This window comes from Canis lupus, chromosome 7 (genome assembly GCF_003254725.2).
Source record: "Canis lupus dingo isolate Sandy chromosome 7, ASM325472v2, whole genome shotgun sequence".
In the NCBI taxonomy this organism is placed as follows: Eukaryota; Metazoa; Chordata; class Mammalia; order Carnivora; family Canidae; genus Canis; species Canis lupus.
In genome coordinates, this window is record NC_064249.1 from 80,225,194 (window position 1) to 80,248,390 (window position 23,197).

Consider the following 23,197-nt stretch of genomic DNA (forward strand, 5'->3'; position numbering starts at 1 on the left):
CAGGCCTGCATTTCTTCTGTTTTATGTGCACACGTGTTTTGACAAGGTCGGTCTCTTTTAGAGAATGAAGGAGCATGGAGACGTCTGTGCACGGGAAGGTCCCAGACTCAGGGTCACTGCTGTGGCTGAGCTGGCTCTGCAGCCCCCTCCCCCCATGTCATGCACCCCGGGCCCCTGTCCTGCGAGTCCTGGCCCCAGGCGTCTCCCCTCTGCCTCCTTCCCCCAACGGCTGTGACAGGGTCAGGACAGTCCTCAGTCATAAGAAGCTCACCTCAGGCTGCCCGACATTTAGAACGGGGAGAAAACACCATCTCGGGATTCTTTGGACATTGCGTGTTGACTTTGAATCTTTCATAGTTAACGTCACAAATATTGCATCAATTCGAATATTCCACTCCTCGGAGAAAAGGAAAGCACGAATGCCCAGTCCCCATTGACCTTTCCCCTAATCTAAATATGTGTTGTGTCCTCATTTTATGATTTGTTGAATCTGGCTTCTTCTTTAGCACACTCCTAAACGTTTGTGGAGCACCTGTCCCGCCGGGGCCGTGAGCAGAATGCAGGTGCTGCAAGTCAGGCTTGGGCTTGACCTCGGGGTTGGGGGGAGGCATCCGTTTAAGGTGAAAGGGGCACGAACCAGGGAGGAATCCTCGAGCTGCAGGAACAGGTGTCCGGGCACCAGAGGCTGGTTTGGCCCTCAGACTGTCCCTGCCGCCCTCAGCACAGCTCTCGTTGTCAGAGTTTCTCTGTGAACCCCAAGCGGGAATCCACACCACTTACTCACTGGTTCGGGTTCTGACCCAGAGCTCTCTGACAACCCCGGCGGTTGCCGACGGCAGCTGCCCGGTGCTTCCCTGCCCTGTCTGCCAACACGCCCTCCCTGGGCCTCCCTGCTCAAGCACACCCTCCTCGGCACAGGATCCCTGGGCACAGAGGGATCCAGGCCCCATGGCCAGGCCAGGGGCTGCAGGTAACCTCGGGCCTGTGCAGAGAGCATGGCTGCTTGGCCAGGTGTAGCCATTCCCCCCGTCACCCTGAGGAAGCAAGAGCCTCAGGACTGAGTCTTCTAGGAAGGCCAGACGATGAAAGGAATGAAGTCTCAGGGGCTCTGACGGGAAAAGGAGTGATTAAGAATCGTAATTAATAATTTGACGCAGACAACCAGCCTGACAGCAAGGAGCCGCCTTGCACAATTGTTCCGCGGCTCTTGCCTGATTACCAGCCTCATAACCTAAGCCTTCCTCTGGATGCGCTAATTAGGTAATTAGCTCCCTAAAGAGCATGCCTCTTAAAGATGCTCTCTCTGCAGGCTGGATGTGAGGTGCCAGCCACGGAGAGGCTTTTAGAGGTCCGCCCTCCACCCCAGGTGTGGGGACAGGGCGGCCAGCAGCACACTGGACAGCAAATGCAGACACGGTTGTGGAAGCCGCAGGGCGTCCAGCCTCTCTGATCCATGTGCTGTGGGGCCATGAGGGGCCCCAAGGACCGTGAGCAAAAGACACATGCAAGAAGACCATCTGTCTGGTCCCTCTGAGACAAGAGCACTGCGCCCATGGATGGTGGTGGTGATGGGGAGGATGATGGTGGCAGAGCTGAGAGATTCAGTAGAGTATAGAGGGGATCACTGAGCACGGGTGTCTCCCAGTAATGATGTGGGCCGTGGTTAAGCCACTTTATGTCTCTGAGCCTCAGTCTCCAAGTCCGTGCAAAGCGGCCAGGCCTGTAGTCTGCTGAGTGGTCCCTGCCCCTGCGGTGCCACCCGTGCTTCTGTGGGGACCATCCCTGCTGCCCCTCCGGGCCTGGGCCATCGGGGGGGGGGGGGCGGGTAGGAGGGAACCGGGTTCCCTGAGTCTGGGCTACGGCGCCGAAGCATTTGTGGGGTGAGGAGCTGCTTGTGCTTGGGTCTCCTCTGTGACAAGGAGCCTCTTTTCTTTTCGGAAAATGGAGCATTTTCCCTCCTTTCAATGAAGAGCTCTTCCTTGCCTCTAACAGTAACGAATGCTCAGGCCAGAAGGGCTGGAAAACCCAGTGGGCGTCTGCAGCCCCTGTCCTGCCCCCCTTCACCACCCTTCACCCTGGGCTGCCTCCGACAGCCTTGCTCGGCCTTGGCAGCGCTCCTCTCGCCGGGCAGGCGCCCTTTGTGTGGGTTTTCTGTTGCCATGCAGAGATGATCACGCTGTCTATAGTTCTTTATTCTGCTTTTTCACTCATCTTCGTAAGCATGTTCAAGTCACCAAACAGCCATAAACGTCATTTTTTTTGTTTTTTAAAGATTGTATTTATGTATTTACTTGAGGGCAGGTGACCTCGAGCACAGGGCGGGGGGGGGGGGGAAGCACAGGGGGAGCGAGAGGGAGACAGAGAATCTCAGGTGGACTCCATACTCAGGAGGGAACCTGAGGTCATGACCTGAGCTGAAACCAGCAGTGGATGCTTCACCAATGCAGCCCCCCAGAGCCCCGGGCATCACTTTAAGTGGCGAAAGTCACCTGTGCATCTTTCCAATTTGAGAAGGGAAAGAGCCCCCCAAGGAAAGGGTAGAAGCTCCAGGTGTTCAGAAGAGGGAAACCAAGGGTGAGGCAGGGCCATCTGGATGGGGGGTCCCTGTGCTCAGGGCTTGGCATTCCCCGAGCTCCTGGGTGACGGCCACCTCCAGCCCTGGCTCCCATGGTGCTCCAGGGCCATCGCCTGGGTGCTGCCCCCCCACCCCGTCCCACCCCACACTCACAACCGCCTGTCTTTCCCTCATCCCGCCCCATGCTCTCCTCCACTAGGAAGCGTCCTTACTCCAGAAGCTTCTGCGATATGTCCTCTGCCAGGGCTTTGTCTCACTGGAGCTCAGCGCCTCCCTCTCCCCACCTAGTCGCAGGGCTCCAGGCACATTGAACAACTCCGGTAATTTGCCGAGGCCGTGACAAGAAGCAGGTTCACCCTGGCGAGGCACAGGGCAGGGCAGGAAAGGGGGAAGGCTGTGCACACTCCTCTCTCTGAAACGAGCCTCCGCACTGTTCCGATCATGCCGGAAGGCAGGGTAAATGCAGTGTATGGCATCAGAGCGCCTCAGTTTCCCCGGCGTGGCAGCCCAGGGCTGAGTCTGGCATCTCTGGAGCCTGCTTCCTCATTCTGCTGCTGCTGCCCTTGCCCACCTTCCTGTCCTCACCCCAGGGCCCCTGACACCTGCTGCTGCTCGTGGGCCACCGGCCCTGGGGCCAAGAAGAGAGCCGGTGGGGGTCTGGCCCATGGTCCTGACCCTTGAGGTCTGCCCAGCCTTGTCTGTCCCGCCCGCCCCGGGTCCTTCCACCTTCTGTGTCCTGCTCCCTTGGGCCTCACGTGCCCACGTAGCATACGTGGCCTCCTCGCACTGAAATCCCTGAAATCTCTGCACTGCAAGGTTCCCCCTCACTGCTTATTTCCTGCTTGCGTGAGGAAACAGCGCCCTAGAGTCTTGCGATGCTTCCTCATCAGCCTGCTGCTGCCATTCCGGGGTGCTGCACCCCGAAGGACACCCCGCTGCTCCCCTAAGGTAAAAAAGACCTGGGACCCTGAGAGGTGACATCGCTCTCCAAGCCGCAGACACACTAAAAGAATGACACACTAACGGGAATGACTCTCAGATGGTGGAGTTTCACCCCGGGAAATATTCAGGGCCAGTGGGGGCGTGGGGCAGGAGGAAGGAATGACATTCCTCTGGGCAGAAAATCCACCCTAGGAGCCTGCGACCTCCTAGGGAGAGCAGAGGAGCACGGGGCTGGGCGTGCTCCCCGCCTGCTGGGCCTGCCGCTGCCCTGAAGCTCCAGGCCCGGGTGTCCAGGTCCCCGGCCCGCCCCGGCAGCCATGGACTTGGCGTGGCCCCCACAGCTGCCGAGCCAAGCTGCTGCGCCAGCTCTGGGGGTGACCTTACAGTCTGTCCTTATTGGCAAACCAGCCCCCAGGGCATGAGGGGACCCGGGCCAGGCAGGAGCCCACCTCAGCGCAAGTGCACGTGCAGCCCAGCAGCACCCTGGCATCCTGAGGCCCCGACGGCCTGCCGAGCCCCAGGTCCTGCTCTGGGCCCACCCCTGACCTCCAGAAATGCCTCGGCCCTCTTCCCTGCTGGCTCCCTGAGGGGCTCTGGCAACCTCCCTGCCTCTTTCCTGGGAGCCCACCAGGGGACAGGACGGCTCTAGGCCTTGTGCTTCAGCACCCTCCCCACTGATTCTCTCCCTCCTCCCCACCCTCCTCCCTCCCCCTCAGCCTCCCCTCCCCACCTCCTCCCACATTCCCTCCCTTCTTCCTCAGCCTTCCTCTCTCCCAACCGTCCTCCATCCATCCTTCTGTCCAGAGCTAGCCTCCTGCATCCCCACCTCTGGGCCTTCTCCCTCCCTCCCTCCCTCCCTCCCTCCTATCCCTTTGGTAAACTTTGCCTCCTGGTATTTAAATCTCCACTCATTTCCTGGTTCAGCTGAGGCTCTGATTCCAATTATATCACCTTCATCTTCACAAACAGACAATTCAGGGCAGTCGGATGCCGGCTGAGCCAGCCTGTCTAACCATGTCCGCCCCTCCCTGGGCCCCCGCAGTCCCTGCAGTCTGGAGGTGGGGAGCCCAGGCCCACTGCCCACCCCCCAGATCCCCCTTCCCCAGCCCTTAGGGCCTCTCTGGTGGGTCTCTGGTTTGCCTGAGGGATAGCTGCTCGCCGTGCTGCAGACATCACAATACACTGCTGGTGTTCAAAGTGTGCAGTTTGAGAGGGTTGCTGTGCACATGTGGCCACTGTCAGTGAACAAATCCTGCCCCTGGGCTCCCTGCCGCCCCAACCCAGGATATAGTGCTAAATACAGTTCTTTAGAGATTTTAGTCTCTTGCTTGGGCCATGTTCTCATTCCCCTTCCCTGACCCTCCCTGGTCCTAGCAGGGTGTCCCCTCCTTGTTGCTTATTAGGGCCCCATCCTCTGTGAGCTGCCCTCGGGGGACCACCGTGCCAGCCAGTGCCCAATCCTGGGACTCTCTGCTTTAAGCACTACCTCTTCTTTTTGTTGCCCTTGTGAGAATGAGTCATCCGTAGGAGGAGGCACACCATCCAGTCTCTACCTCCCGGGGATGACAGAGTGCATCAGGTACTTTCTGAACAGGGGCCCCGGGAACAGGACAGGGGCCCTGCACCATGCTGGGGTGCTGGGAAGGGAGGCAAGGAGGAAGGAGCCAGAGCTAGAGCCACTCTGCCCCTCAGGATGTGGGGCAGTAGCACGGCCTTTCCGTGAAGCACTTCTCAATTTCCCACAGCCCGCTGCAGGCCACAGGATGCTGTCAGGACTTTTATTAGTACCATTGTTATGAGTTTCTAAAATATGACCATACAAAGAATATTCCAACTGATTTCTTAATTCAGTGTACCTGTTTCGTTAGCATTCAGAGCCATACACAAGACACTGGACGTCAGGCACGGGGGTCCTGGGGTCAGCTTGTACCACCAGCGCAGGTGCTCTGGAGCAGACTTCTTAAGTTTTTATGAATTTTGTGAATCAGTTGTTCAGTATAGCCATCCTCAAAATCTGTCGTGGTGGGAGTAATGACTCCATGGAAATGAATGCAGTCGACTCACAGGGGCCTTCCCCCTCCTTTTCCTGGAGAGCTGGCTGTTAAGCTTACACGCATTGCCATGAGTCAAGTCTGGAAGAATCTTAGAGATCACCAGGGACAGCACCCCCACCCCCACGGCCTGGAGCAATACTTCACCCAGGGGCATTTGGCAGGTGTGTGCAGGAACGCCGTTGGGGTTGTCCCACTGCAGGTGCACCACTGGTGTTAAGGGGGCCACGGGTGCTAGGTATCCCGGATTGTTGCACCTGAGATGCACTAGCGCCCCTGTGAAGGAGCATTAAGACTTATTGCAGGGCCCCTGGCTTGGTAAGGGAGGTCCATGAGTCAAATTCCATTCCATCCAAGTGTAGCAGGCCCCATGTGTGGGTGGGACAATGAAGATGACCTGCACTCAGCTCTGCCCTCCTGCGGGCCTGCGGGCATTTGGCTCCATACAGGTCTGCTGCGGGCACTAAGGCCGCCCCAATCCTAAATCCTGTCCCAGACTCTCCCCATGTCAGCAGAATTGGGGTCAAGGAGAGAGAGCTTGTCTTCCAAGAAAAGGACAGGGATGAAGGGGATGAGGCCACATAGCTTCTGCAAACACTCTGGACACGGTCCCGTGCTGGCTTGTTGGGACCCATCTCCCCCAGAGCCATGGAGACCTTGATCAATGTGTTGCCAGCCGTGGCAAGCACTGGGGGAATGTAGCTTCAGCAGAGATCAAGGCCGAATTATCCCAAGACAGCTGGGCGTGGGCTCCTATGTAAGCCCCACACCCAGCAGCCCAGGGCCACAAGGCTTGCCTGCCCCAGGCCTGGGAGGCACTGCAGGTATGCCCTGGCATCGCACAGCACACCTATGCCCTGCCGGGGCCACTCTCCGGCCTTTGCACCCCTCACGTTTGGGTCCCCACCCCCGGACGCCGACCACCAGGGGAACCCTGATGCTCGCTGCCTATTGGAAAGCTGCCTTAGGGGAGCACTTAGGTCCCTAAGTTGTAGCACATACGTCAGGAGGAGAAATGATCTTCTGATACAACTGACAATCACCAGGTACCTTCTGTGGATAAGTCCTCCCTTCTCCATGGGGACACATTCCAAGACCCCCAGTGGACACCTGAATCCACAGATGGTACCACACCCGAAATACACTGTGTTTCCCTCTACGTACCCATGAACCTACGTTCACAGTTTGTGAACCAGGCACAGTAAGAGACTAACCGCAAGAACTAATAGTGAAATGGAACGATGGTGCTAAGGTACCGTAATAACAGTTATGTGAATGTGGTCTCTCGCTCTCAAAATATCTGATTGTACTGTACCCGCCTGTTGTTCTCGGGATGACACGAGGTGATAAAACTGCCTGCTTGAGGAGAGGAAGTGAGGCAGGCCCTGGGATGTAGTGTTAGGCTACCGCTGAGCTCCTGACCATGTGCCGGGAGGGGGACCCTTGGCTTTCAGGTGGTACTTGACCTCAGGTGGTGAAACCACAGGAAGCAGAAGTGCAGATAATGGGGGACTAATGTGTCTGCCTTTTATATGCCAGGCACTGGCTGGACTTTATTTAGATGTATAATATTACACAAACATATATAAATATGATATATATGATCACATATATACAGATATATATATTACAGATCCAAGTTTTAAGTATATTCGGAGTTTTGCAACATCACCACCATCATTTTTAGAACATATTCCTCACCCTGAAAAGGAACTTCATACTGCTATGAGTTACTCCCCATTACCCCCCTACAGCCCCTGGCAACCATGAATCTACCTTCCCTCTATAGATTTGAAGATTCTGGATATTTCACAAAAATGGAAGTCAGTGCAATACATGGTCCTTGGTGACTGGGCGTCTACCACTTAGAGGCCATCATGTTGTAGCAGGCATTGGTAATTCAGTCCTTTTTATGACAACTCATACTCCAGTGCGTGGATCTACCCCATTGGGCTCTTCGGTCGTACGAACGTCTGGGTCATTTCCACTTTGGGCTTTTGTGGGTATTGCCGCTGTGAACATTCACGTACAGGTTTTTATGAGGACGGATGTTTTCATTCCTCTTTTGTATACAGCGAGGAGCGGGATTGCTCAGTCCTCTGGTTACTCACCTTTACAGGTATTTTTACCAACATGTCTGGCCTGCCAAGGCTGCTGTCATTACCCCCGCTTTATAGATAAAGGAAGCAAAGCTCCGAGAGGCAAAGAAATCGCTCCAGACCACGGAGCAAGAGAGCCACTCTGGCAACCCCGAGTTGTGTGACGCTTCTGTGTTGCGATCTGTGCTGCAGTCTGTGCTGCTCTAGGTCAGAAGCTTCTGCACCCCAGCGGGCCAATATTAACCTGCCCCTCGCTCAGATCTGTAAGCCTTTCATCTGTGCCAGGAGCTTCTGGTTGCCAATGGTGTCTTTGTTGTCTTTCTTTGAATCTTTGCCTTCCTGGTGGGACCAGACCTGACCTCTCATTTCTCTTTCTGGGAATATGCTTCTCTGACCTTAGGAAGTCTTCGGCTGGTCTGTGACCCACTAGGACCCCAGCGTTTTCTTCTATGGGAGATAAATCCAACCACATCTACCCTGTCTTATATTTGCCCTTCTTGCCTCTCTTCTTCACAAACATAATCAGTGGAATCGGATTCTGATAAAATTTAAAAGCAAACAACGGTGCTGTGAATTATGACTGCCTTTTTATGTTCTGTGCAAACATAGGGAGGGTTGACTGGGAGAGACATAAATGCCACGTTGCCGTGGGCCTCAAGGTTTCTTCCCTTCCTGCCTTCATCCTCCACCAGAGCTGTTCTCTCCTTCGGTGCAGACCTCGGCCTGCTGTGACCACGCTGTCCTATCTTCCTGGTTCTGATGACTCTTCTTGTTTGTGTCAGCATGAAAGTAGTTACCCTGGATGACTCTTACCATCAAGCCCTGTCCTCTCTGTCCAAAAAGACCAGGTGAGCTAATGCTTCCAGATTGTATTTATTAAGGATCTACTAGCCTGGCGTGTGTTGAACCGTTTACAGTTACTGAATATCATTTTGATAAACGGGTGACAGTAACGGTGAGAGCAGCATCCTGTTGTTATCCTTTGCCCTCCTCCCGTGTGACTATGGATCTTAGGATGCTCTTCGGCAAGGCTTCCATGTCAGAAGGTGCTGGTGTCAGAAGCTTTATAAGAACTTATTTACTTAAAGCCTATCTTTTTAAAGCCAACCTCTTGAAAAAAAATTTTTTTTCAAAATAATGACTGCAAGTTGACAAGTTTCTGAGGAGGAGGAGGAGGAGGAGGAGGAGGAGGAGGAGGACCTCCTGGCATTGGACATATGCCCCCTGACAGGGAGCTGCGGCTTCCATGCCCAGGGATGTCAGCCACAAAGAGCTGGTGGGGCGGTGGGGGAGGACCTTCTGCTCCCAGATGGCTTGGTTGGGCGAGGGAATTTGCCTATTTGCCAGGTCCTCTAGGGCTCAGCTGAATCTAGAATGAGCAAGGGGCTGATGGTTAAGTATCAAATCTATGCTGAGCCCACACCTATCACGTGCCCTGTTTGGGGGCTGGCGCTCACAAGCTCTGTGTATTTGTTTGGAACAAGTAACTGAACCTTGCTCTGCCTTGGTTTTCTCATCTGTAAAATGAGTATAACAGTAGTATCTACTCAATGGGGTTGTTGAGTTAGAGGAATTAACGTGCGTATGCTGCTTAGAACCGTGCCTGGCACAGAATAAGTGCTCCATGACAGGTAACAGTTAGTTACTTGGAAAAGTTTAAACCTCTTCTGTCCAATACGGTAGCCTCTACCCACATGTAGCTCTTGAGCACTTGAGCTGTGGCTAGTCCAAATTGAGATGCGCTGCAAAACTTAATGTGAAAAAAAAAAAAAAGTAAAATAGCTCACTAACCGTTTTTAACCATATTGATTGTATGTTGAAGGGGACATACTGGTTTAAATGAAATATACTGTTAAACTTACCTGTTTATTTTTACTTTTTAAATATGGCTACTAGAAAATTTGAAATCACACATGTGGCTCAGATTTGTGGCTCACCGTTCAATTTCTACTGGACAGTAACTGGTCCAGATCGAAAAAAAATGTAGCCAGAAATAGCTGTCACAATCTTGAGGCTTCAGTGTGAGAAGGTGCCGTGTAGACTTGAGCGACACACGGGCCGCTCTATGCATGCCTGTTGCAGGGAGTCCAGGGGAAGGAGAAATAGGGCTCTGATGGAGAAGGCGGGCTTGCAGAGCCAGGGCCTGGGGCAGGCCTGGAGGCCGCCCGCTTCCCCAGGCAGCAAGGTGGTGTCCAAATGGGGAGGACCTTCCAGGCCAAGGACACTGTGCACAAAGGTGTAGCATCAGATCAGAGAGCTGCCACGCTGCGTCATGAGGCCAGGACACCCCTCCACCCACCTTCCCCCTGTTCTGGGCCAGGGTGCAGTCCAGTCCCCTGTGGCCAGACAGGCATCCTCCTCCCACACAGGCTCCCACATTTGCTCATCTGCATCCTCCTTCCAGACAGAGCTCAGTCTTGATTTGCGACCTTGTTTTCCAAAGGCAAGTCGGCCTCCTCCTCCCCCCCGTCCCCAGGGGGTTGCTTCGGCCTCCATTACCAAACCCTGTGACAAGAAATGCGGCCCCCTTATTAAAATAATGTAATGTCTAACTAAAATAGAAACCCCAGATAACAGTTTTTGATGTTTTAATGACTGGGCTCATTAGACAGACTTCCCACTTAAAGTGTCTGTCTAGCAATTAAGGCTAAAAAAATCATAAATGATGACCACACCTTCTGTGGCTTAATGGTTACTCTGAAGGCTGGTCTTATTATCTCGGTGATACAGTCTGTGATAAAAAAGAATTTAAGATACTCTCCTAAGATTTATTTTCCCATTAGCAAGCTGGAGGAGGAAGGTTAAGAGTACTCTTAAGGTCAGAACTGGAAAGGGAGCGAGTGAATAATAAGATGCCTAGAATTTCCCTCCTGCAGAACCAGCCTCCTTCTGCCCCGTGGGGAGGTCCTGCACGCCGAGGGGTTTAACTTTTGCCTGTCACAGGGAAGTCTGTGAATTGTTACTCCAAGTGACCCCAAGCAGTTTATTTAGTTAATTGTCAAGCATGCAAGCTGAACTGGAGAATCACCTACTTCCATGTAAATTATTTCCAATCCTAATTTGCTGACAACAGAGGAAAAGGAGAAAAGGGAGCACTTGATGAGAAAAACCTGGGAGAATGTGTCCACGCCCCCCTGGACCACAGGTCTGGGGTGAAGGGGCATGAGCTGGAAGAGGAGCTAGGGGAAGCCCAACTGCTGCTCCAAAGACAGAGGGTTATGGGCGCACCAGCCCTGGAGTGGCTCTGGGCTCAGGTGCTGCAGGTTAGAGACGCAAATAATTTAAAAGTGAATTGTGTTCCGAAGTAAGTATGAGAGGGAGGGCCTTTAGCCTTTTATTAGGCTTGTCTTAAGTGATGAATGGTATTTGGACAACCGAGGCCATTAATGGAGACATTGTACCTGTGCCTGCGGTGGGCAGGGAAAGGCCTGCAGCTACTTGAGATTGGACGCTGATAACCGGGCTCCTTATCAGACCCAGCGGGGGCTGCCTGCCCTTCGCCCTCCACCCTCTGCCCCCCCATCTAGCGCGGGGGGCGGGGTTGGTTGGTGGGGGCTGCATCCTACTAGTTCATGAAGGAATCACACTGAATCACCAAACTTACCCAGTCCCTCCCCTGGATCTGTCACCTGCAACCTTTCCCAACCCCCTGGTAAAACAGGTAGGCCTGGCTGTACATGGGGGGAGGGAGGTGCTGGGTGGTGACAAATTTTAATCTAGAGCCAGAGTGAGAGGCGAAGTCCACCAAAATGTCATCTACAACGTGGGACCCCTTTAGGCTACTGTCACCCTATATGGGAGAGCCCCTCAGGGTCAGTGGTGAAGCACTGGACCCTTCAGACCTTGACCATTATTATTAAGCATCCATCCTATGCTGCATGTGCTAGGATAAATTTCATAAAAGAGGGACGCCTGGGTGGCGCAGTGGTTGAGTGTCTGCCTTCGGTTCAGGGCATGATCCTGGGTCCCGGGATGGAGTCCTGCATCGGGCTCCCTGCTTGGAGCCTGCTTCTCCCTCTGCCTGTGTCTCTGCCTCTCTCTCTCTCTGTGTGTGTCTCATGAATAAATAAATAGAATCTTTTTAAAATTTTTGTAAAAGATGAGACAACATATTTCAGATTTATTTTTCTTTGGAGATCACTAGATGCCCCTTCCTAAAACCACTTCTTGGAGGGGTGTTATTATTTACAGCTAGGGCCTGTTTGCCAATTAATATAGCATTTTAGGGCAGCCTGGGTGGTTCAGCAGTTTAGTGCCACCTTCAGTCCAGGGGGTGATCCTGGAGACCCGGGACGGAGCCCCACATCGGGCTCCCTGCATAGAGCCTGCTTCTCCCTCTGCCTGTGTCTCTGCCTCTCTCTCACTCTCTTTGTGTCTCTCATGAATAAATAAATAAAATCTTTAAAAAAATAATATAGCATTTTATAGGCACTCAGTATTCCTGGGAGCAGTCCCATGCGAAGGATAGCTGTTGTTTATCCCATTTTATCAATAAGGTAACTTAGGCAGAATGTAATCGGACTTTTTTGGATGCCAATGAGAGAAAACCCCAATCCAACTGGCTTAAGGGAAACAATATGTACTGGCTATGTAATGCCCCTCATCCAGACCCACCAAACTCAGGATGCAGGTTTCTTTCTCTCCTGCCTTTGCTTTCCACATGGATTCGATTGGCTTAATTCTCAAGTCTGCCAGGAGGCAAGAAGGTAGCAGCAGGGAGAGCTCACGCTCTCTTCAGTTCAAGCCCAGTAGGAAAAAAGAGAGCATCTCTTTGTGCCTGTGAAAGACCAAGCCTGAAGGATTAGTTTTGGTGGTGCTGATTGGCAGTCTTAAATCAAATGTCAGTCCCTGGACCCAACCCTGTAGCCAGAGCATGGACCTCACTGATTGGCTCATGCCCAGTCACATGCTTCACCTTGGAACCAGTTATGGGGTCTGTTCACACCACGTGGTCCAGAGTGGGGGCCAAGAATGCACAAGGGAAAATCAGAAGCTGTGGCTAAAAACGGTGGGATGGATTCTGGGAAGCCAAAGCACAAGCCTTGGGACAGAAGGTGCACTGGTGATGAAGCCAGAGCAGGAAACTGAGACATACCAAGTCATTTGGTCCTTCCCCCAAGTCCCACAGGGATCTGGGACACAGTGGAAGAAAAAGCATCCCAGCTATGGCTAGAGCCAGCTGTTGGCTCCGTTTAGTACCCCTCTTCTAAGCAGATTCTTCTGGAGTGTCATAACAATAAACAAGTAACAGAAAAAGGTATTCTGGAAACCGAAGATAGCCCAGTAGTGTGAAATTACGAAGATACTAAGGTGAATATTGGGTCCTTCTACCATCCTGTGACTTGACCCATAAATGCTGCCTATGTTGTCTCTCACCTAAAATGTATCTTGTCCATCTCTGCCTGGATAAATACCATTCAGTGGTCAAGTCCATACTCAGAATGGATTGCTCTCTCCCATGGTCTTCTTTTGTACACTTTTTGGTGCTCTAGCCTGTCACAGACTTTGAGTTGGCCGGTGGTTTGTGGGGTTTGTTTATGCCAATAGATTTTTATCTTATCTACTAACTCAGCTCAATTGGTAGTGATTTTCAGACAAGGGATTCTGAGGCTTGCCAAAAGACTGCTGTGATCGATTAGTGATGCCTGCTGAGGTAGTTAACTTTGTATTAGTTAAGACACTTTAGGTTGCAAGTAAAGGAAACCAACTCAAGGTAGCTTAAGACAAAAATACCATTTGTTATAAGGATACAGGGGCAGATTACAGGTCTTAAACCCTATAGGAAAACACTACACAGGACTCCATGAGACAATGGAACCAGGAAAGCCATTGGCAACCAATTATTTCCCCAGTATTTGTCTTCCTGGGGCCATGTGCAGTCTCATCTTGGCTTCTGTCCATACAACTGATTAATCCTTTCATCACTACCGATTATCTATCTTTGATTTTCCTTGCACATGGTAGAAGAGGGTCATACAAGATCCTTATTTATATGGCCATCAGGTCCAACCATGTGTAGAGAAAGTCTGTAGTCTGTAGGCTAGCCTAGCCTAAGTCAGTTATCTACCTTTGATCCAGTCAACAATGGTCAGAGAACAAGGTTCCATAGTAAGGAGAACCTTATGAGGTGAGAGAGGAGCCAGATTCCAGGAACAGAGGGTCATTTAGGGCTGGACAGACATTCCCAAAGGAGGCTCCTTTCTATTTATTCTGTGTATTTGCTGACCACACCTCAATAGTAGTGCTGGAGGCCATAGTGGTAGTGGTTGTAAGGAGAATGGTGTCAATAGTGACGGGAGCAAAGATATAGAAATCAGTACAACTCAGCCTTCCCTCAAGGGGCTAGCAACCTTGGAATTCCGTGTCTGGAAAAATGACTTAAACTCCACACCGACTCTGATGACTGCTAAAAACAGATCCTGGGTGCAGGATCACTGTGTCGAGTTGGCTCACCACATCACCTTGCCCTCTCCCCACCCATTTCTCTCAACCTCCACATAAGATGGCACACATTTCATGATCATGTCAAGATTCAGACTTTTTTAAAAGATTTTATTTATTTATTCATGAGACACACAGAGAGAGGCAGAGATGCAGGCAGAGGGAGAAGCAGGCTCCCTGCAGGGAGCCCAATGTGGGACTCGATCTCAGGACCTCAGGATCACACCCTGAGCCAAAGGCAGACACTTAACCACTGAGCCACCAGGCATCCCCAAGATTCAGCCTTTGACCTCAGATTGAAGCATCCTGTCCACTGTCCTTTCCCTACTGACCCCCATCCCTGATGACTAGAGCAGTGACTTCAGCCCCCAAACAACATGATATCCAGCCAGCCCCTGCCTTCCCTCTACTCCATCTCCCTATCACGTGTTGTCAAATCCTGATGATTATTTTAAAAGAGGAGAAAGAAGGAAGGATAAAGTCATGCCAGAGCCCAAGAAGCAATCTGCAGCCATGCTGATGTCATCAGGAGACCCATTTTCTTTCTTTGTAATTACCCTGCCCAGAAAGTGCATTTGCAGTCAGAGAATTTAGCATTTCAGAGCTTTTATATGAAGTGACAGCTCAGCTAGTGACCTGTCTTTAAGGGATCAGTCCTGAGATTCAGTTTCCTCTCTTTGGTTCCTGTCTGCTTTCACATACTCTCTGAAGAAACCCAAGTGTTTCCTCCTGTTTTTTTTAGTTTTCTAATCAGATGTTCACACTTGGCACATTTTCCTTTTTCTGTTTCCTGCTGAAAGAAGGTAACAGTGTTTACCTGCCTGAATTAAAAGGGACTTCTGTAAGAGGGATGGGAGAGCATTCATGGAACCAGGGATCTGAACCCCCAATAAAGGCAGAGCTGCAAGTGTCAGGAGAGTGTAACAGAAGTTTCTAGGAAAAGGGCAGTTCGAGGAGAGCTTGGGTGACTGCCTTGATTGCAGCCCACCTCTCTGATTGAAATACGGCTTTGGTGCATTGGCAGATTCTACATAGGAGGTTACCAGCTGTTTGTCAGCTTACAGGCCATAGGCTTTCCTCCATCTGGATACTCAGGGGGAAGCAAGGGTAGGAGATAGCCATATGTCCCTCAGCTGTGGCTGCAGGAGGACAGCTCTGCAAGACCCATTCATTCATTCATTCATTCACCTGATAATCAGATATTGAGAGCCCGATGGGTAGACCTTGCCCCAGAGCTCTCCTTGAAACTTACACTCAGGTAGCCTGCGTGTAAGCTCTCTTGACTCTCTTGACTCACCACCAGACATCTGGCTTGAAGAAGAGTGCAGGTCTATAACTGGCTTTGCTTTTGCAGACCTCTGCTCCATCTCTGTGTAAAATGGCAACACCACTGCCTACTATGGAACTGCCTCAATGTGACCCTGTGAATTCCAGGACTCCTTATATTTGTCCAGATGCAAGAATGCCTGATTCTGACACACAGCATTTTGAGAGTATTGAGATCATCAGCTACATTGCTTAGCCAGCCCAAGTTAAATTATGGTTGCTACTAGGAAGGAACAGGGGGGAGATTTTTGCACCAAATTTACCTGCCCCAGAGTGAGAAGAATAACCTAGAAATGCCTCACCAGGTTGAAAAGTGCTGTGAAGTGTGGTTGGAAATACAATTACTGCCTCTCAGGTAGGGCAGCTAATGTACGGGCATGGTTGGATGCTGCTTTTCATCACCTTGACTGCTGTTTCCCCAGAGCTGTATCCAGGTGGAACCATTCTGCTCCATGCTCCCTTTTTCGTTTCAAAGTGTTCAATTTTAATGAAACAGATATGAGGTCAGGGAGCAGAAGTCACTTAAGAAGTAACTGCATATGCAAACCAGTGTGTAACTTGCTTCAATTGAAAATGCAGTAAAACCTTGATTAAGTGCACCCCAAGTAACCAGAACTCTCAATTAACTAGGATTTATTTCTCAGAATTCTGCTTTTAGGGGGGAAAGGCATATGATAACGGGGGGGATCTAATCTGAGGAATTTTTTATTAGACATCCTCCAAAGTCTGCCTAGACTCCCTCTGCCTTCTCCCTAATATCCCCTTTCCTCCTTTGCCTCCATTTAGAAGCCTGTGCAATGAAAATTCGTTCAGAGGGATGACCCTAAAATGTATAGGGTCAGTTCAGCTCCCTCTTTCAGCAGATAAGGACCCTGAGACCCAGAAGGTGGAGTGCACTACCCAGCTGGTGGTTGCCAGCAGTGAAGTCTCTTCAGTACTAGTCAAGTGCTGTAACTGTGACAGGCCACTACCCTCAGCATTAGCTGCCTAATCTTGGTGGCCACCAAAAGGTCTACACGTGAAGTAAAAGCATGAGGGGAAAGTGAGAGGGGCCCAGACATGTGATAGCATCATTATCAGGCAGCCACGACCGTATCGCCCATTGGGTCTGGAACGTCTGACTTCAGGATGGCAGTTGAACATCAGCTAAAACAGTGCAGTGGCCATTTAAGTTAACTATATTTTGGATTTGTATTAGAATCAGCAAGAAGCCAATGAAATTTAAAAATCCTTGAAAAAATAACTTTAAAAAACTGGGCACAGTGTGGCATTGCCTCCCACTGAACACTCCTGATTTCCCTGGGCAGTGTATTGCTTCCTCTTCTGGGAACTCTCATGTTTATATTCAAAAGAATAATCCCTATCCCTGTTTTTCCTCCTAGCTGCTGTTGGACCAGCCTCAGGATAGGCAGTCACTTCTTGTAGCACCATTGGAAGGCACCAGGAGAACCACCTTCTCCCTGCCTTGGCCCTAAATCTTCACTTTTCTGTGATCAGCCTTAAATTCTACTTGGTGTCAATCAGGGGCGACTTTTTGGATTTGAGGAGATCTGGGCCAGTCCTGGGCCCATTTGTCCTCAGATTCATTTCTTCCCTGCTCCACTCTGCCTCCTAGGCCCTGACCTTCTAGCTCCATTGCCTGGGCTCCTTTGCCAGTGGGCTTCTGGCTGGGTTTGGCCTATGGGAAACTCTAGCTCAGGGCAGAAGAGCAGGAAGAAGGAAGAAACCAGGTATCTCTTCCTCTCCCCTAAACCCAGTGGCCTCTCCACCATGCCTTTGTCTTCTTTGTGGCTCCAGATCTTCCCAGATACCCCACCATAGTTCTGGCCCTGAAATCTGCTGCACTCTACTAACACTCTTTCCCCTCTGGATATTCTAGCAGCTTCCAGCCCTTGTTAATGATGAGTTTCCTCACACTGAATTCTCTGTTGAATTACCTGGTCTTGACTGGTCCCTGACCAATACAAGCTCCCTATATTAAAACGCAACTCTCGTACACCTCTAACCTCAATATTCAGTGGAGACCAGCTGTATTTCATGGGCTTCTCCCACTGAGCAAAAAACTTGACCCCATCAGCTTTTATTACTTGATCAGAGTCTGTAATCAATCAACCCCAAAAAACAGTTAAAAACAAGGTTAGCATAAAGGCATATGCTAAAGGTATATGAATACCTTAAATGTCTTATTTTAACTTAGAATATTTGAATGTACATTTCTTCGCCAACCTTTTGGAGTCAGTCAAGGTTTTTATTTGGTTATGGGTCTAGTGGTTGGGGTTCTCCACTGTTCTTGCAAAAAAACATCCCCACAAATAAGACATCTTGTGACATTTCTAGAATAGGTGTATTAAAGTGAAGAACGCAAAGACACAAGCAAAGCCTACCTGAGTGCAAAATCCTTCTAGGTTTCTGGTTTGCTTTCCAATATTTTCTTATCTCATCCACACCTAACCCAAGAGCGTTTTTGCAATGACTCACCTCTAAGACTATCAACTTAGTTTGCATGAAAACTTGGACTTGCTTTCCTTTTGTAATTCTGTTTCATCGGTTTAAGTTAAATTGTGAAATAAGTATAACAAGCTCAACTGGCACAAACAGGTTTGGGCAGAGCTGCTCCCTGCAAGGCACAGTGCTTGGCTGAAGGGTGCCCAAGTGTCCAGGCTTACCAGAGGGGCCTGGTGAGCCTCTGGCATTCAGAGTGTGGAGGATACTCTGTAGGCTTGCATTGGGGATGGGAAGCCCTGATTAACACGGCAAGTGCGGTAAGTGGAGGCAGCCTCCTGTACTTTCAGCCAGGGCTCAGTGTCTGGAGATGTGGACCTGCTATGGAGAAACGAGCGCTCAGGCTGATTGGTTGGATGGTCCCCTCATTATTGCAATAGCAGCGCATTAATGATTCCCAGAATGCCATCTGCTGCCAAGAATTGTGTGATTGGCATCCACACTCTGCTTGTTTGCCAACGTTTCTTCCTCCCAGGTCCTTATCTCTTCACGGCTTAACCCAGGATTGGAAGAGTTGAGAGGTAAAGGGAGGCACTGGCTTCAGTACAAACACTCAGAGCATGGGACTCTGCCAAGTGGCTAAAGGGAGGCCCCTGAGTGGCCCCCCTAAGGTATCACTGGGCACTGATCAGCTGCCACCTTTCTCAAAGACGCACAGTGGAAGAAGGGGTGGAGTCTCCCTGCACCAGGGTGGCCAAACAGAGACAGCACCGCATACAGAAAGATCATTAGGGTTCTAGAAGCTTGCGAGGTTAGAACTCTGGCCTGGCTATGACCTCTCCTCACCCTGGGATCTAGAGCCAGCCACATCCCTCACGGGCTGAGGAGGTTCCTATACTTGCAAAGTGAAGGAGTCAGACCAGGTAGTCGTAAGATTTCCTTCAGGTTTCACATCTAATGTGTCTGTGAGCTCTAATAAATGATTCCTGCCCTCAAAGTGCATACAGTCTAGAGACAGTACAGTACCCATGAGCTGCCTATAGTCACCGAGCATTTGAAATGTGACTACTCCAAATTAGGAAGCACCCCAAGTATAAAATACTGGATTTCGATGACAGCCACCTCCCTCCAAAAAAAATTTAAAAAGAAAAGTAACATGCATAATGATTGATATGTCTCGAAACAATCATATCTTGGACATATTGGGCTAAAATAGATTGTTAAAATGTATTTATTTTTACTTTTTTTGGGCCACTGCCAGCCTATTTTAAATTGCATATGTGGCTTATGATATAGTCTATGGGTAAGTGCAGCTACAGAGCGAAGCTGCATAAAGAGGTAAGGGACACCCAGAGCAGCACTTCCCACAGAAGCTCAGAGGGGAAAGACTGTGGTGGACTGGAGTCCCCCACCAAGGTATGGTGGCAAGGGGGGTAGGCCTAATTCAGGTAACGGAACAGGAAACATCCTGCGGCCAGGTGGCCTGCTTGGCCAACCTTTCTGGAAGTAAAGGCTTTGGGAGAGGATGGGGGTGAGCGGCAAAGCCTCGAAAGACAGGCCTAGGCCATGCTGAGCATTCCTAGTGCCGGCCTGTCTCTGCTCCCCCCTCCCCCCCATGACTCATCTTCCATCCTCCACTCCTTTTTCTTTCTCGGTGCCTCTCTCTGGGCATTCTCAGCCCAGCTGGGCCCGTCAGGATGAGCAGGATCAGAGCGAGAACTTGGTCCTTCTTTCTACTTGGCCCACCTGTAAGCCTGGTTCAGCATTGCTCATGGAGCCTGGGATTGCTAGGGAAAGGGGAAACTACATCCAGAATTCTGTAGATATCATTTCAAGTGCCTTTGAACTCCTTGGGCAAGAACTCCCTTTGGTGGAGATTGGAACCCCAGGATTAGGAGCAGGTAACCAAGCACCAGGAGAAAGCTCCCCTGGTTGCCAGCTAGCCAGCGGGTGGAGCTCCATGGAGCACACGGGTCCTCTCCCCGGGACGGGCAGCCCCATTCATGGTTGGTGCTCAGAGTCAGGACACGGGACTGCCTTGTGCATGCTGCTGCCTCGCTTTCCCCTCTTATGACCTGACAAAACCTGGGGGCTTATAGGAAAAAGCACAGGCTGTCTCAGGATGTGAGAGTTTCCCCGTTACTCTCCATGCCTACGTCCCACCCACGGTGAACCTTCCTAAGGACCAGCTGTCGGCCCAGAGTAGGAAGGGCTCAGGCTGCCCGCCTCGCTGCTCTGCTCACCGGCCACACTCCTACCGCCAGCACCCAGCTCTGAATCCTGGGGCTGCCCTTGACCCCTCTTGGGGAGACCAGCGCCTACCTTCCAGAGGTAGGGATGGAGACTCTCAGCCCTGCTACGCTGGATGCCTCTGGGGAGCTTTAAATCTATACCCAGATCTGGCTCCACCCTCAGAGTCTGATCAATTAGGCTGAGGACCCAAGTAGAAGGGTTGTTTTTTAAGCTTTGAAGGGTAGAAAACAACTATTTAGGTTGAGGACAAAACTATCTCCTTGCTACTTACTCAGAGTGTGCCCTTGAACCAGCAGCATGGGCATCCCACAGAAGCTGATTCGAAATGCAGACTCAGGCTCCTCCCCAGGCCATTTTTTTTTTAAAGGTTTTATTTGAGAGAGAGAGAGAGCATAAGCAGGGGCAGTGGCAGGCAGAGAAACAGGGAGAAGCAGGCTCGATCCCAGGACCCCGGGATCATGACCTGGGCCAAAGGGACACCCTTAACTGACTGAGCCACCCAGGCCCTTTGAATTACACTCCGCATTTGAGTGATCCTGCGGTGGTCAGTATACACAGTGCAGCACCTCGAGGATGGAGCATGGCTCCCAGATACTTCAGAATCACCTGCAGAGTTGGGGAAATGACAAACCCAGGACCCCGCTTTCTGAACCTGACCCTTAAGTCTGGGTGGGGCACAGGAATCCTTACTGGAACAGTGACCCAGATTGTCCTCATTAATTGAAATAATAGGTGTGGGGCATTGCATCTTTTCAGGGCCCTTGTCTTCCCTCTGGGACTAGTAGCCCATGTCCAGAGACAGTACACATGCACCACTGCCATGTGACTTGTTTTCCAGCCCATCACTCTTGCATCCAGATATCATCCGTGGCTCCCCATGGCCTCTCAGATTCGGCCAGATGCCTTAGGCTGGCATTGCAGAAGCTCCGTGACTTGACAACCACCCCCCAACCCACTGTCAGGTTTACACCTATAGTTTCTTTCTATCCACCCATCACACTGGCCAAGATGGAGCCACTTGATAGGCTGAGACACCTCCCGTGTTCACATTTTCGTTCCTTTTGTTCATACAGGTTTGATTTTTTCTTGTTTTTGGTAGACCATCTGCCCAGCCCCTTCTCAGCTGAAAGCTGATCTGTCCCTAAATGTCATCCATCCTTCAAGGCAAGTCTCTGTGACAGCTCAACCCAGGGCAACGTGTCCTTCCTCCAAGCTCCTGCAGGGCTGACAAATTTACAATGGTATCATTCCCTTGGTGGATCCCAAGGCCACCGGAACCTATGGAGGGCTTGCTTATCTGGGGGCACATGTTCCTCCTCTCTGGTTCCACTTGGGAGACTGAATGAAAGCTCAGACCAAACCTTTATGCCTTTACTGTGACCACTGGCCCCTTCCCAAATCCGTGTAGTCCTGGAGCCTGTTGTTGGCCTGGATTGCATTTCACCGAAGGTGGATGTTCAGAGTAAAACCTTGATGAGGAGGGTGTTAGTGCTGCTGCCGATCCTCTGTATGCACCTGTCTATGTAAATCTGCTGCTTTGGGTCTTTTTGAAAAGTAAATGGTAGCTTTAAAGAAGAGGAAGGAAAGAATGAAGTAGAATAAGGTAAAAAGGCAAAAGCATTTCACTGGGAAATAAGAAAAATTGGGGAAAATACCTTCTCTGGGATCTAATTGGTCAGTGGTCCCAAGTCTTGTATTAGCAAGCACTGGACAGCAGCAGCTCCTGAGCGGCTCCCAGGAGGGAGCCCAGCTCTCAGAGGGGACTCAGCTCTAACCACTTTGAATCAAATCTGGTGGTGGGAGAGTAACAAAAATAAGAACATAGCCTATTTTTTAAACAAACACATCCTTCTGGAAAGGGGTCCTTAAATCCCTCAATACTTAACCAGCAAGAATCATTTTGAGGAGGAGGGCAGTGGGAGAGGGAGAGAGAATCTGAAGCAGGCCCCATGCCCAGCACAGATGCCAATACAGGACTTGATCTCAAGACCCTGAGATCATGACCTGGATGCCCAACCAACTGAGCCACCTAGACTGCCCCAAGATATTTTAAGGTTACACTACATTCAACTTGCCTTCTGGTAGGAAACCCAGTGTCCTCCACTGGTACTTTTGCACATCTTGCCTTTGTTCATAGAACTCGGATGTCCACTTTTTGGGGGGCCCTCTCAGTGCCTCATCCAGGCCTAAGGAGGATAGTGGGTTCTTGATAGCCAATAACCAGGCCTGAGAAGCCAGCACCAGAAGACTCAGGGGTGGCTCCAAGCACCTCCCAGGCAAGTCACTCAGTATTTCTGACCCTTAGTGTTCGCATCTGGAAAGTAGGAGTAATTGAAGCTACTTTTCAGAATAGCTGGAAGGGAGTTACTGAGAAAATATATGTCAACCCTTTAGCACAGTGCCTGACATAGTACTTAACAAATGGGACCTGTCGTTATTATTATTGTTATTTGCATAATGAGGATAATAATACCCCCTCCAACACAGAATTGGATTAAATTACATGGGAAGTATTAGAGTGTGTGCCAAGTTTGCAACCTGTTGCACATCATATATTCATTCATTTAACAAATAGTGCTAAGCGTGCTCGGGCTGCTGTAGGAAGATCAAGGATGCACCGATGGGCCCTCAGAATCCAATGAGGCAGGTAAAAGGCTGTTTGTGTGTATCTTCACAGCGGCAAATAGGGAAGGAGGTCTTCAGGCTGTGCAGCAGAGCACTCTTCACCGATCCACATAGACCCTGAGAGCCCGGACTCTGGAGGGTGACAGGGCATCCCAAGCAACGGGAGAGCTAATGTGAGCAGCAGGACCATGCACGGGTGTCAGGGAATAGGAAGTGGTACAGACTAATGAAACACTGGGTGTGGCCCCCTGGGACTGCAAATAGGAACGCCTGCTCTGAAGACTGGTTTCAACTGCATCACCTAGCTTGGTGGCCTTGAGTATGTTTCTTAAGCTCTCTGGGGCTCCATATCCCGTCTATACAATGAGGAGGTAATAGTATCTACCTCACGAGGTTGTTCAGAGCACAGCCTAAGAGCTCCATGAGCACTTGCCATGGCTATT

The 23,197-nt window shown here is 50.7% G+C and overlaps 1 protein-coding gene across 11 annotated transcripts in view; it reads left to right on the top strand.

Moving 5' to 3' along the window:
• ZBTB7C (zinc finger and BTB domain containing 7C) overlaps positions 1-23,197 on the top strand; it is a 334,719-nt gene that overhangs the window by 255,502 nt on the left and 56,020 nt on the right. Inside the window, exon 1 of one of the 11 annotated variants that reach the window (XM_025429647.3) lies at positions 8,360-8,515. The exons of the other annotated variants lie outside the window; for them this stretch is intronic. Within the exon in view, the coding sequence (XP_025285432.3) occupies positions 8,427-8,515 (89 nt within the window). The 5' untranslated portion in view covers positions 8,360-8,426. Of the gene's footprint in view, positions 1-8,359; positions 8,516-23,197 lie in introns of those variants that run through there. 11 annotated transcript variants of the gene reach the window in all.